The 13,870-nt window shown below is 45.9% G+C and overlaps 1 protein-coding gene across 5 annotated transcripts in view; it reads right to left on the reverse strand.

Annotated features, from left to right (window-relative positions):
* Positions 1–13,002, reverse strand: part of VASH2 (vasohibin 2) — a 44,846-nt gene extending 31,844 nt beyond the window's left edge. For 2 of the 5 annotated variants that reach the window (XM_079107025.1, XM_079107024.1), the window contains exons 1-2: positions 3,661–3,813; positions 2,566–3,046 (exon numbers count right to left, since the gene is read on the reverse strand). In XM_079107025.1, the coding sequence (XP_078963151.1) occupies positions 2,566–2,841 (276 nt within the window). In that variant the 5' untranslated portion in view covers positions 2,842–3,046; positions 3,661–3,813. Of the gene's footprint in view, positions 1–2,565; positions 3,047–3,660; positions 6,821–12,918 lie in introns of those variants that run through there. The other 3 variants (XM_079107022.1, XM_079107026.1, XM_079107023.1) reach the window with 3 other exon arrangements.
* Positions 13,003–13,870: the final 868 nt, after the last annotated feature.

Genomic DNA, 13,870 nt, shown 5'->3' on the forward strand with positions numbered 1-13,870 from the left:
GGGCCCAGGGAGAAGCCATGTTGAAGATGGAGAGCCAACCATTAAGATGCAAGGTTAAGAGAAATGTTAAGCTCTTTCCTGAGGTTCAGAAGACCAGCTGCCCATATTGGGGCTGGCAGAGTCCTGGTTTAGTCCCCGTTTTCATGTGATTTTCAGGTTCCTGTGAAAGTACAGTATGATGCAGCTGACATATAAAAAAGAACATTCTGAGCCAGGTGCCTATAATCGCAGCAACTCGGGAGGCTGAGGCAGGAGGATCTCAAGTTTGAGCCAGCCTCAGCATCTTAGCAAGGCCCTAAGCAATTCAGTGAGATCCTTTCTCAAAATAAAAAATAAGAACAAAACAGGCTGAGGATGTAGGTCAGTGATAAAGCACCTGGGTTCAATCCCCAGTATGAAAAATATATTTAAAAAAAAGATAAAAGAAACATTCTTTTTTAAGAGCACAGCATTCAACTATAATTGTAGAAGTCTTAGGTATAGATCTTAGGAAATAGAAATATATGTTCTAAACTGCTCAGACAACATTTAGGATACTGGGTTTTACATGTGCTTATTTTAGGGGACTGATGACAAACTAGCAATTGTCCTAGAAAGAAGACCAGACTGAGTTCCTCTGGGAACCATGACACATAAGGAAGTTGCACTATCAGTAGACACAGGACTAAAGGATGATGCGGGATGACACGGTTCTAAGGGTTCTTAATCCAGGGGGCCTCTAGTGTCACACTGGTCAGCATTAGAGACCTGGAGACTCCTGGGTCATGACATCATAGAATTTGAGAGTTGCAAAGAACATGACATTAAATCTGCTCTACTTTCATTTTATAGATGAGAAAAGTAAAGACAGAGATTTTAAGTGAGTGACCTGGTCACAACAGCTAGCACGACCAAGACTAGAATTTGGTCCCTAATTTTTACTCTAAGTGCCTCCCACGGTAAGAGCAGCATAAGAGCAGCATAAGAGCACGGCCTTGCAGCTGTGAATAGCAAAGGAAGTCAACCCGCTGTGCACTGATTCAAAGGGCAACTTGCAAGAATCAGTGGTGAAATGCGACTGGGGGTAGGGGTGAGGTTTCTGTTTAGTCTAAGAAAAGAGCTTCCCACATTCAAAACTGGCCAGTCCTGGAATCACCTGCCCTGAGAGGCGATGAGTCCTTCATTCCCAGGAAGTGTTCAGGAAGAGGAAGGGAAGGGGTTCAGTTGAGAAGGGAGACAATTTTACCAATACTAAGATTCCATAACTCCTTCATGGAAAAGGGGGCCCCACACAAGGATGGAGAAAGATTGAAGGCACATTAGAGACCCGGACAGTGATAAGTGTGCAAGTGAGAAAGGCAGCCCGGGAAAGTGGCATCTAGCCTCTGTTCCCTGGGACCACATCTTTTGGTTTAAGGGCTCTGGCCACTTATGTAAATAAAGAAAAATTCTGAAATCAGAACTGCAAACCAGAAACAGGGCTGTTTAAGAGAACGGAGCTTGGGTAATTATGGTTGACAGTCAGGCAGGCAGGTTCTAGGTGGGCATAATGAAGATCTCCTTGACCAGAAGAGTAATAAAATACTCCAACTGATGCTGTAGGAAGTTGAGAGGCCCTGCCACTCCCCCAAGGGCACACAGCCTTCTAGCCTACAGGCTCACATGCTCAGCTGTCACCAGATTCTATCAGATGGTCCTCTAGGACTCTGGTCTGGTATTCCTAGACCTCCTCAGAAATCTTCTCAGCCAAACCATTGTCCCCAAGATCCAGAGGAAACTATCCACCACAGTACCCCCCAGGCTCTGCAGCATTTCTCCCCAGTTGCATTTTGGTATTTTATATAATGCAGTTACTCCCACCAGGGAACATCTTCCTCCCTTTGAAACAATATCCTTGGCCATCAAGTGCAATTGGCTCACTTCCAAGCCTCTTTCTTTATCCAGTGAGACTAATTCATCATGTGTACTGGAAAGTCCCTTGAAAGCCACAGCCAAAACTCTTCCTTTTTTTTCTTGGAGTCCAGATACGCTGGGAAGAGACAGTTCACTGTTTTACAAGTTTCAGAGGTGAAAGTCACTGTCATAAAAAAAAAAAAAAATTGGCAAAAAGTCTAGGAATGATTCACACTGAGAAGTCTGACTGGTTGATTGCAAATTCATTCACAGCTTAATAAATCATTTGCTGAGGGTAATGGGGGAAGGAGCAAGAGACTCCAAAGAGGACAAGTAGGGTGGTATCCTTGGAGTCTATGCATTTTTGGCATCTCTGGTGTTCCCTGGTGGCTAACCTTTGCTGAAGGGGGATGTACATGGGATTGAGTAAATAATAGTTTGGCTGGAGATTCAAAGAAACCTTGGCACAAACCTATCATATAGTTCCAGGATGGTGCGTTCCATACCCATCCCTCCCCCATTTCTAAGGCTTCCAAGGCAAACATGTCAATTAGGAAAAGGACTGGCAAGAGCAATTGGGAGCAGGAAATTTGTAGTAGGACCAATGACATTGAGATTGCCTCTATTTGATCTGTTCAGGCTGAAATGGTCCCGGTCACTGCCCATCCCACCCTCTCCTGCGAAGCCACTGACCTTTGCCAAGAAGGCGGCGTTCCTGATAGCGCCCACCATTTCTCCCCCCTTGGGGTGCACCTTGGCCACGTGCATCCACATGCGCTCCCAGGTGTGGCTGTCGATGGGGAAGCCGCTCTTGTTAACGTGAAACAGCACCCCACCGTCTTTGTCCTCCTCCTCCGAGCCCCCGCTGGTGGCGAGGCTCACTGGCCGTGCGTGGCTGCTTCGGGACCGGGTGCCTTTGGCGCCTTTGGGGTGGGGGCAGCGGAGAGTGTCGGCAGCAGAGCCGGTCATGGTGGGAAGAGGGCGGGGGGCGAGGTGCGGGGGGCGCGCGGCAGCGGCAGCAGCGGGGGGCGTGTGCGCGCGCGGGCGCGGCGCGGGGATCAGCGCCCCGCGGGGGTGGCCTTTTCCATGCCTCTCGCTGCGGCAGGACGCGCCAAGGGGTAGCGGCGGCAAGAGCTCCGCGGAGGCGGCCGGGCTCCGGGCTTACGGGCCGTGCCTGAAATCAGTGGAGACAGCAGACACCACGGCTAAGTGGACATCCAGAGGCACCGACTGGGAGCCCTGGAGTGTCTGCACGTCACCCCACGCTGCCCCTTGCACGCTGACAAGACTCCCCTCCCCCAAGGAATTGAATACGAGCTTTCAGCCTTCCGATTACCTAGAAAGGCGGCTTGAAATTCGCCACAAAGCTTCATACACACCTAAAGACCGGGGCATGGGGGAAACGAGGAGCATGGGGGATGCGGAGTGGACCGGGTAGGCAGAAGAAAGACAGCTCGTGTGGCGTGAAGACACAGGAGGTCCCCGCAAGGCTCCACACATTCCTGGGTCCCCAGATGTGGACGAGCGACGAGCCGAGCCCAGAACGTGCCGACACGTGAGCGCCCAGGGCTAACACGAGGGCGCTGCAGCAGCCTTGGCTTGCAAAGGCAGCCCGCTTTCTTCCAGGAAACCCTCCAGGACCCCGGCGGGAGAAGGGGCACCCCTAGCCCCGTGTTCCAGTGGAAAGAGCTGCACCCGCCTCCCGCATCCCGAGTTCCAGCGCCAGGCACCCGGAGCCTCTGACCGCAGGCGGGGCGCGGGAAGGGCGCGCGGCGCTCCGGGACCTACCTCGGGACAGTGGGCTTCATTGCTGCAGAGCCTCTCCGGGAGGCGGCGATTGCTGCTTCGGCGCCTGCTGCCAAGTCGGGGACTGGGGGCTGCTGGGGCTGGTGGAGCTGCTGTGGTCGTCTCCTCATTCCATGTCCCATTCTCGAATGTTATTCTGTGACATATAACCGAGTCACCCGGGCAGCCGCCGATGTTCCGAATGCGTCCATTGGCCACCGCAACAAAGAGGGGCGGGTCTGGGGCTCGGGACTCTACAACCCGGAGCTCGGCGACGCTCTGATTGGCTCCAGCGCTTCCCGGGCGGGAGGAGAGCGGAGTAAGGGAAGCTGGGCGGCCACGCGAAATCCGATCTCTCCAGTGTCCTGGAGCTCCGCGGGGCTGGAGCATTTGTCCAAGGAACTTAAGATCTAGTTTCGGGGCACCATGAGGGTTTGCAACTGTGGGAAGCAGAGACGCAAAACCTCCCGAAGTAAAGAAGACACCCTGAGGCAGAGAAGGGGTTGGTGTAGGAACAGCATTCCCTGAGAGGGACTGAACAGTCTTCTGCCCCTACCCTGTGGGTGATTCTGGAAGTAGCTGTTTATATGTATACACAAAATTCATTATTTTTTATTGGTAAGATTTTTTTATTTGTTTTTAGTTATATATGACAGTAGAATGTCTTTTGACATATACAGACATGGAGTACAACTGCCCATTTTTCTCTTTGTACATGATGTGGAATTACATTCGTCATGTGTTCACATATGAACACAGGAAAGTTATGTCCGATTCATTCTACTACCTTTTTTAAAGCGCTACAAGTTTCTCCTGAATTAACAAATGGACGCAGCTTTGGGTCTTCTATTATTAGGGATGGTTAATAAAGTCCTTACAAACTCAACTCTGAAGCCCAGGACGTCAGTCAGGCCCCCACTGTTCTGCCACAGCTACTTGGTTAGGGAGAGGGATGGAGAGAGCTTTCAAAACCATGGTGAAGTGGGAGGCCTTCCCACACTCCCGGCTGAAACACCTTTTCCTTAAAGGTGATTTTCTTTCTCTCATTCATGCTTTCTCTTTCCCTTCCCCCCTCTCTCCCTCTCTCCCTCTCTCTCTTTTCTTTTTCCTCTCTCCCTCTCAGAAAGAAAGGAGTAAGATGAGGTGGGGAAAGCACCAGATTTACTGATCTGTGGTCTGGCTCTAAGTCCAGGTTTGTCTTTTTGAGCTGAGTGACCCTGGACAAGCCCCTTTCCTGCTCTGGGCTTTTGCTTCTCTTTCTGAGAAGAAAAAAGCAGATTTCTCACCCTCCCAGAGTTCTGACTCTCAGGTTCTGTGATTCCAGAACTTTCTCTCTTATGGACACTTAGGAACCTGGCTGTAATTCCTTTCTCTTTGAACTCCAGGCCAGCATGCCAACTTTGAGAGTGAAGAAGTCATGCCAATGGCAAGTGAACCTCCAATTAAGAATACCATCATGAAGGAACACTGACAGAGGGTCAATTTTTAAAACTAACTTTATTTTTATGTGGTGGTGAGATTGAACCCAGTGCCTCACACATGCTAGGCGAGAGCTCTATCACTGAGCCACAACTCCAGACCCTCAGAGGGTCAATTTTAAGGATGCTTAACCCTATGAGTGGCCTGAGGTAGGGGGACTAGAACTTTCATAGTGAGGGGTCAGTGTCAGCAGAGGCCCCTGGGGAACAGTTGACAGCCAGGACTTGGGTGAAGTGACCTGAATTCTGGACCTAGCCCTGACTTATCCCTGAGACAAAACCCACACCTAGGACTTTACAGAGTTAATAACGAGAGTGATGACTTAGGCCCTTACAGACAAAGGAAATAGGTCAGTTTATGAAATATAATTCAAGTGGAATAAGCACACCTGAAAAAAAATCAGGAAATTGGAAGAAAATCATCCTCTCACCATATAATTGCCTCAGTTTTCATTTCATGGTTAAACAAAAACATGCCTCAGAGAGTAATCTATTTTCACATCTTGAACATTCTTCCTCCCTTCTTTATGCGTTCATTTCTCAAATCCATACCCGTCTCCAGCTGACTAGAATTTCAGGATGAGGTCCTGTATTCAGAGCCTAAACAGATCAGTCAGTGAACATGGAACAGCACAGGTGACCTCCCTGAGAAACACTTCCTGATATCTCCAAGCAGAATAAGTCTGAACAACCACAATTACCTTGCTACCGGGGCCTGGATCCTGCTTTACCTAGGAGCCAAAGGGAAGTGTTGGTTCGTCTTTCTCCCTCAAAGCGTCTTGGAATTCTCTGGCAGCTGACGGGGAGAGCATTTGTTGTTAGCCTCCAATATTCCAGTGTGTTTTCTTCTTTCCCATGGGTGGGATGGGTGGAGAGCCAAGGACCATGGCATATGAAGACAGTTGTGAGATTTGGCTACTTTTCCAACATGGTGACCTGGAAGTGAACTGCGCTGTCCCAGGAAAGGCACTGTGAGTCAGGACTCCTATTCAGAGTTCCTTTGCACTTGAGAGTTGCACTAGATTGTGCCTTGTTCTTCACTTCCTTGGGTATTGGGTTAAATAGACACTCAAGTGAACCCAGGCCATATCAATTAGGGGTTTTGAAAGTTCAAATAGTAAGTGTGACACAGCCCTATATACACATGGTGGGATGAGACCAATTTGTGACTTGAACAAGGACAACTGGTAACTACTCAACCTCTAAGAGCACAGTCACTTCCATTCATTGGCACAGTGACTGGTAGAGCAGAGAAGTGCAGTGGAAAGGTTTGGAATGAGAAGAGCTGCTGATACTATCTCAGTATCAGTTTCTGGAATCACAGAGATAAGACAAAATCCTGCCCAGATGGATCATATTTCTACCACTTGTGAATGGTGTGATTTTGGATAAGCTACTTAATGTCTCAGCCTTATTTTCCTCAAAAGTAGGTATCATACTACTCTAGAGGGGGATTTTGAGGATTCAGAGAGGCAAGGAGGTATGGAAACACATGCGAAGCGCCTCGTAGATGTTGGTTGGGCCTAAATCTGAATCCAAGATAGTTGCAGTAACAGATTTGGAGACATCTGTTCTCAGCATGTCTCATTGTCTGAGAGTCAAGACTGAGAAGTCACATCCATTGCCAGGGAAAGGGACCTACATTGAAAACAAGCCATGGCTGTATGGAGAGGGAAAGAAAAAAGCTAGGGGGAGCAGGGGGGGAATGGCACACAGGAACTGGCGGCTTCTTTCTGCCTCCATTGAAAACAAAAAGGAAGACCCACCCAGGTAGGGGTGGGATTGTGAAATTCTAACCCCTAGCAACTCAGAATGTGACCTTATTTGGAAAGATTGTCATTGCAGATATAATTAGTTAAGATGAGGTCATACCAGAGAGGTTGAGCTTTGGTCCAATATGACTGATGTCTTTATAAAAGGGGAAATTTTGGACTCAAACAGACGTGCACAGGAGAAGACCACATGAGTACTGGAGTCCTGCTGCTGCAGCCAAAGAAGCCCCAAAAGCCAGGAGAAAGGCCAGGAGCGGATGATTCCCTAGTGCCTTCTGAGGGCCCATGGCCCTGCTGTTGCCTTGATCTCAGACTTTCTGCCTCCAGAAGTATGAGACCACCGATTTCTGTTTACACCACTCTGTTTATGGCACTTCGTTCTGGCAACTTTAGGAAACAAATATGCACCCCAAATGGGGCTTATGCCTGTGTACATTCAACCCAAGTGTTCAAAGGTCTATGATCAGTCTGACGAGGAAAGTCACCACTCTGCTGAACTAGTGAAATGACTTTTCACTAAATATCAACACTAATATTTTGTAAGTCATGTGATTTAACAACCCTGGTCTTATTCTAGGATAGCAGAGAGAACCAAATGAGGGACCTACACCTCTTTCTGGGACAGGGGGGTTTCTTTGAAAAATAGAATGGGTTCTTTAGTTCTCAATTCCCCCAAAGAATATTTTCCATATATTCCATGACAGTCTCTGAACCACATGAATTGTCATTTATGCAGTTCTGTATCATTCCCTAATGGTTTTGGATATAGGTCTTTCCATATAAATAACAAAATAAAAAGTAACATTTATCCAGTATTCAATTTGTACAAAACACAATTTAAGCACTTTGTTCGTATTATGTTATTTAATGCATACAAGAAACTAGTGACAATAAGTTTGAAATTGAGGAAAGTTTAAGTAATTTACTCAAGGTCCAACTAGCAATAGGAAGTGCTATAGTTTGTATCTCAAGTGTCCCCCAAAGGCCCATGTGTTAAAGGCATGGTGCCCACTTTGGTGCTCCTGGGAGGTGGTAAATCTTCAAGAGGTTGGGCCTGGTGGGACGGTTTAGGTCATTGGAGCATGCTCTCAAAGGGGATGGTAGGACCCAGTCTTCTTTTTCTCTCTTTTGCTCCCCAGCCATGAGGGAGGTAAGTGATTATGCTTTGTCATGTGTGCTATCCCTCACCAGAGACCTAAAAGCAAAGTGTTGGGGACTGGACCCCCCCAAAACTGTGAGCCAGAATAAACCTTTTCTCTTTATAAGTTGATTATCTCAGGCATTTGTTATAGTGATGAAAAGCTAACACAGGAAACCACAAAAATAATTAGTCTGTTATAGCCTCTGTTCTAAATGGAAAAATGCATCATAATAAGAAAGGATCATCTGAGAATTTGTAACTACATATCTGTTTTCGTATTGACTTTACACAAAGAGTTCAGGAAAACCCAAGCTGAAAAATTAAGTTTGAATGGTGCCACTCAATGTCCTTGGATAATTCCTTGGAGGCCTGGAAGCAGCAAATACACATCTTCTCTGGAGAAATTCATTCTCAACCCCATCCCACCAGGAATTCTAAAGGGCTCAGGCAAACAGAAACCCATGTTTAAAAATTACCAAGTCACAAGGAAGCAAGCCACCAAACCAAGAGTCAGCATAAATAACTAGGTAACCCTCTAAGGACTTTAGGTACTGAAATTAGATGCAGAATATAAAATGTTTAAAATTTTTACAAAAATAAAAGAGGAGCCAAATGGGGTGGCACATGCCTGTAATCCCAGCAATTTGGGAGGCTGAGACAGGAGGATTGCATGTTCAAGGCCAACCTCAGCGACATAGTGAAGCCCAACCTCAGCAACTTACAAAATAAAACATTTGGAAAAAAAGAACTAGGGATGTGAATCAGTGGTAAAGCACCCCTGGATTAAATTTTCAATACACCCCAAAATTATAAGTTTATTAGATGGTGTGTAAGTTTCAGTGGCCTAATTGCTGTAACGAGTACTTCCAACGAGACATTTTTTTGATTACACTGGGAAGGTGAATAAGTTGGTGGGCAAATTTTCTACACTTACTCAGAGATTCACTGACAGGCTCTTCCATGTTTAACACATGGCTTTTCAGATTTCCCTGAGTGTCATCTTTATTTCATCCACAGAAGGGGAAAAAGGCAGAGGAGTGTGTGTAGGAAGTTTTCTTGTAGTCCAGGCTTAGATAATAAACTACTGCAGAATAAAACCAAAACCAAACCTGTGTGAGACAGTTAAGGCAATGGGGAATATAGAACTGGGCTTTCATATCAGATTAAAGAATTGGCATTTCATTAGGTTTGATAGGACATTTTGTTAGGTTTGATAGTGATTATATACATATTTTATCAGAGATGCACAATAAAGTATGAATGAAGTGATACAATGTTTAGGATTTGCTTTACAACACAAGGTAAGAAAAAAATGGCAAAATGCTCATAATTGTTGAGCTGAAAGATGGGTACAGGGAGTCATTAAATGATTTTCTTAATTTTTATGAAATTTTCCATATAAAGCAAAGACATGCTCTGAACTAATAGCCTATTAATAGATGTATTTGATACATCTTATATCCCACCTTACATTCTCTAGATCTTTCCTCCTCCTAGAATCAATAGCGGCCTCCATGTCTAGCCAAATTTGTGCATTAAGCCATATGGGGCTGATTAGGTACACCTAGAAGTTCTGAGCACTCCTTTTTGTCTGTTAGTGCACAGCTAGACTGACCAACTGCATGTCTGGAGTCCCTGAACCTCCATCACTGCTGGACTCAGATGAAATGCCACCCTGAGGATGTGGGATCTGCCTTCTAAGCAGTCGTCAAAGGTGTTAGAAGATGCAACCTAGGGAATCACTCAAAATAGAAAGCATTTTGACCAATGAGAAATAGGAGCTGGGAGGGAGCTGAGTAGATAAATGATTTCTTCTTCCCTTTGAGGGACTGTTCTGACTGATGGTTTTCCAATACCTGTCTGAGATGTCCGGCATGGCTGAGCAGATGTGCCTACTGAGCAATGTGCCTTGGCTCTCTGCAGCTGTGAAGCAATAACTGCACAAACACCACCCACATTGCTGCTCATGCTAGCAAACCTCATTTCCCTTTGCATTCATTCTTGCTGCCTGCCCAATCTGCATGCAATCTCTGCTTCTGTTCCTGTTTCTTAGGGAAACTGAGCCAAGACAACTGGTTCCACAAGTAGTTCTAAGAATCAAATCCTCAAAGTGGATTTTGGTATTGTATTGCCCTCCTATCTGAAACCAATAAAGTCCCCTTTGCTAGTAATAAGAGGGATGGTAATAACCCTGATGCGCAGTAGCCTATTAATAAATGTATCTGACACATCTCATGTCCCACCTCACATTTTATAGCCCCACAGATGAATTGGAGTTAAGAAATTAGGATCATGTCACCGTTGCATTTCATCAGTTCGGAAACAATGGTCATTATAAGATCCCGGAGAGGCTTTTCACCCAGTTGGTGCTTAAAGTGAAGAAGGAAGCTTCTGTCCCTCGCCTCCAAAGCTGAAACCAAAGCAAATACTTTGAAGGTCAAGGCAATGCTGACAGGGGTCACACAAAAAGGATTCACATATCATCCACCTCTGGAAGCCCAAGACACTGAGACTCTGATGTAACCCAGATGTCCTTAGAAAAGTGGCCCCAGGAAAGACAAACTTCACCACCATGCAATTATCCAGTTCCTCCAACCAAGAGTGTGTCATCAAGAAGACAGAAGACAAGAACACACTTGTATTCACTGTGGATGTCCAGGCAGGCCATGAAGAGGCTCTTTGACATTGATGTGCCCCAGGTTAATACCCTGATCAGGACTGATGGAGAGAAGGCACAGATCTGAATAGCTCCGGATTATCACACTTTGGCTATTACCAACAAGATTGGGATCATCTGAACTGAGTCCAGCTGGCTAATCCTAATATATATCTTTTTCAATATAAAAAAAAAAATAGGGTACTAGAGTTCTGGAAAACAGAAAATGACAAGTTCAGAGCAGTTAATAACCAACTCATGAAATGATACGAAAGCCAGAGAGCTTCTATGGCAACTCCAAAGGAGAGCCTTGTTTCCTACAGCCATAGGATAGATTCTGGAAATCAAGCCCAAGTCCTAATTACAGAACAGCAGAGCAGCAAAGCAGACTGAATGCATGGCCCTGACAAACTGCCACATCAAAGTCACAGCCCCTAGAGTGGGATGGGGATACGTGGGTGGATGAGCATCTTACAACTTCACATCCTCTGAACCCTCCAAGTCAGGGAAGACCTCCTGCCCCATTGTTTGTTCTCCTCCAGGCCTGGTCTGACCAACTACTGCCTCCGTCAATACCCAGAGTCAGGTTGCAGCACCGCCTGCTCCAGAGAGGAAGGCCCACCTGCCAAAGACACGACAGGACTTGGCCAGCATGTTCTGGCAGGAACTGTGGAAACGTGTGTGAGTGGGCCTTGTGGATGTATGTGGGGGACAGTGAGGCAGAAAGTGCAATTGGGAGGATTCACTGATTGGAAATCATCATACAGAACTGAGGATCTACTGTTAGCAAGGATGCCTGGAGCTTGTTCTAAGAGTTTGCTGGGATGGCAGTTTGAGTCCTGATCTCAACTATGACCACAGGAAAAATGAAGAAGCTGGGCTTAAAAGGGTTGAAAGGCTTCAGAAGACTCAGGAAGAAATATTAGAAGGGTTTATTCTGTAGGGTTCAAAAATCTTCCACCATCTAGTTCCTTGGGCAACCCCAGGGCACCTCCTTCACTAAAGTAAAAATAATGTGCTAGCAAGAGGCGTTTTCTTTTGTTGTTGTTGTTATTACTGAGGATTGAACCCAAAGCCTTGTACACGCTCAGCAAATGTTCTACTACTGACATTCCAGCCCTACTGATTAATCAACTGATTGATTTATTTGGTACCTGGAATTGAACCCAGGGGCACTTAACCACTGAGCCACATACCCAGCCCTTTTTTTCTTTCTTTGAAAAATAATTATCCCAGCACTTTCTATTTTTTACTTTGAGACAGGGTCTTGCAAAGTTACTTAGGCCTCACTAATCTGCTGGCTTTGAACTTGTGATCCTCCTGCCTCAGCCTCCCGAGCCACTGGGATTACAGGCATACTCCACCATGCCTGGCACCCTTTTTATTTTTTGAGACAGTCTTACTAAGTTGCCCAAGCTGGCCTTGAACTTGCAATCCTCCTGCCTCAACCTCTAGAGTTGCTGGGATTATAGGTGTGCTCCACCATGCCTGACAGCGAGGAGGCTTTTTTAGGAATTGGTAGTGGCTGGAGTTGATGGCATGGGGAAGGTTGCTGTGAAACTGAGCTCCTTGATATTAGTGGAGATGATAAAAAATCCCAGAATTACAGGGGCAAGCTGGAGCACTTAACCATAAAGAATAAGGTGGAGATCCTTTCCTCAGTGGACAGCAAGGGGAGGGGAAAATCAGGGTGACTTTCTGCAGGAACTCATGGTGCTGGTTAATATATCATACTGTTCCTAAGAGAAGGGTGACTATGAAATTTATTGTCCCAATCAGGCAACTTCTGAGAGTGAAGACAGTGCTAGGAATGATTACATGGGGACAGTGGGTAAACATCAAACGGATACCTAGGGCCGCCCCACCAAGGAGTGAGATAGAAACACATACATTAATATAAACATAATATTGGACTTACCTTCCCTGCCCAACTTCAGCCAGCACCACCATCTGAGAGCTTACAGAATGCCTTCTCTACTGGCACATTACTCTGTACACCACTTCCTGAGAGCAAGAGACCTACTGCGTGGTCAAAGAGGGGGCAACTGTGGGCTCATGACCGTGAACTACTGATCTTACCATATACCGCACCCCACAAGGCAGCTGATCTGTTAATATCGTGGAAAAGCCTGTTGAAACTCAGGTAAGGCAAAGTCAGGGGATGATACCTTGGGGCCTGGAACTCTAGGTTATAGTACACTTTGAATTACTTACCAGCACATGGTCCTAATCTTCAATAGCTGGAAAGAATGAATCCAGAAATAAAGGGATGGAAGTGGAAGTGACTCCTTTTACTGTAACACTCAGTGACCACTTGAGGAATTTGTGCTTTTTGTCCCTGAAACTTTGGACTCTGTTATGTTAGAGATTCTGGTTTCCAGGGAGGCACTGCCAGGGCACACAGTCAGATTCCACTGACCTGAACCTGTGACTATTACCTGGCTGCTTTGGTAACTTCAGGCTAGTGGGTATTACTTGTAAAGTATGATAATTAAATATCTTTGAGAAGCCTGGACTATTCCTTCTGAATTGCAGAGAGATTCAATGAAATATCTCTCAGGGCTTCAGTGCCTGGTGAAGCAATAATTTGGCAATGATAGCAATTACAACGTGATAAGGGCAATTTGACCTAGAGCTTAAGACCTCATCTCACCCTAAGGTATGAGGATCAGCTAGATTGGCAACCAATCCGGACAAACCAGTTAAAATATTGCTTGGACAAGAGTGAGGAAAGTCTAGAATGGATGATAGAGAAGGTAGAAGATGAGTAGCAAGTACAGTCTCCAGATCAGCTCCCAGAGCTCGAATCAAGCCTTTTGTAGCTTCATTCATTGGCTTTTCCATGAGCTGTTCTGGGAGATCACAATTGGCCACAACCTTGAAGGGATCTTTTAACTGAATAGATTTGTATTTATTCCCTTGGAACAGAAGTGAGGGCGTTTTTGTTTGTTTGTTTTATTTTTATTTTATTTTTTTAGTTTTATATGGACACAATGCCTTTATTTATTTTTATGTGGTGCTGAGGATTGAACCCAGTGCCTGAGGCAAGCGTCCTACCACTGAACTACAACTCCAGCCCCATGAGAGTATTTTAATGAAAAAAAGAAAGGCAAAGAGAATGGGGGCTCCATATTGTAATATGGGAGCCATATAATGGAAGGGCACA

Source organism: Sciurus vulgaris (assembly GCF_902686455.1).
Source record: "Sciurus vulgaris genome assembly, chromosome: 12".
Lineage (NCBI taxonomy): Eukaryota > Metazoa > Chordata > Mammalia > Rodentia > Sciuridae > Sciurus > Sciurus vulgaris.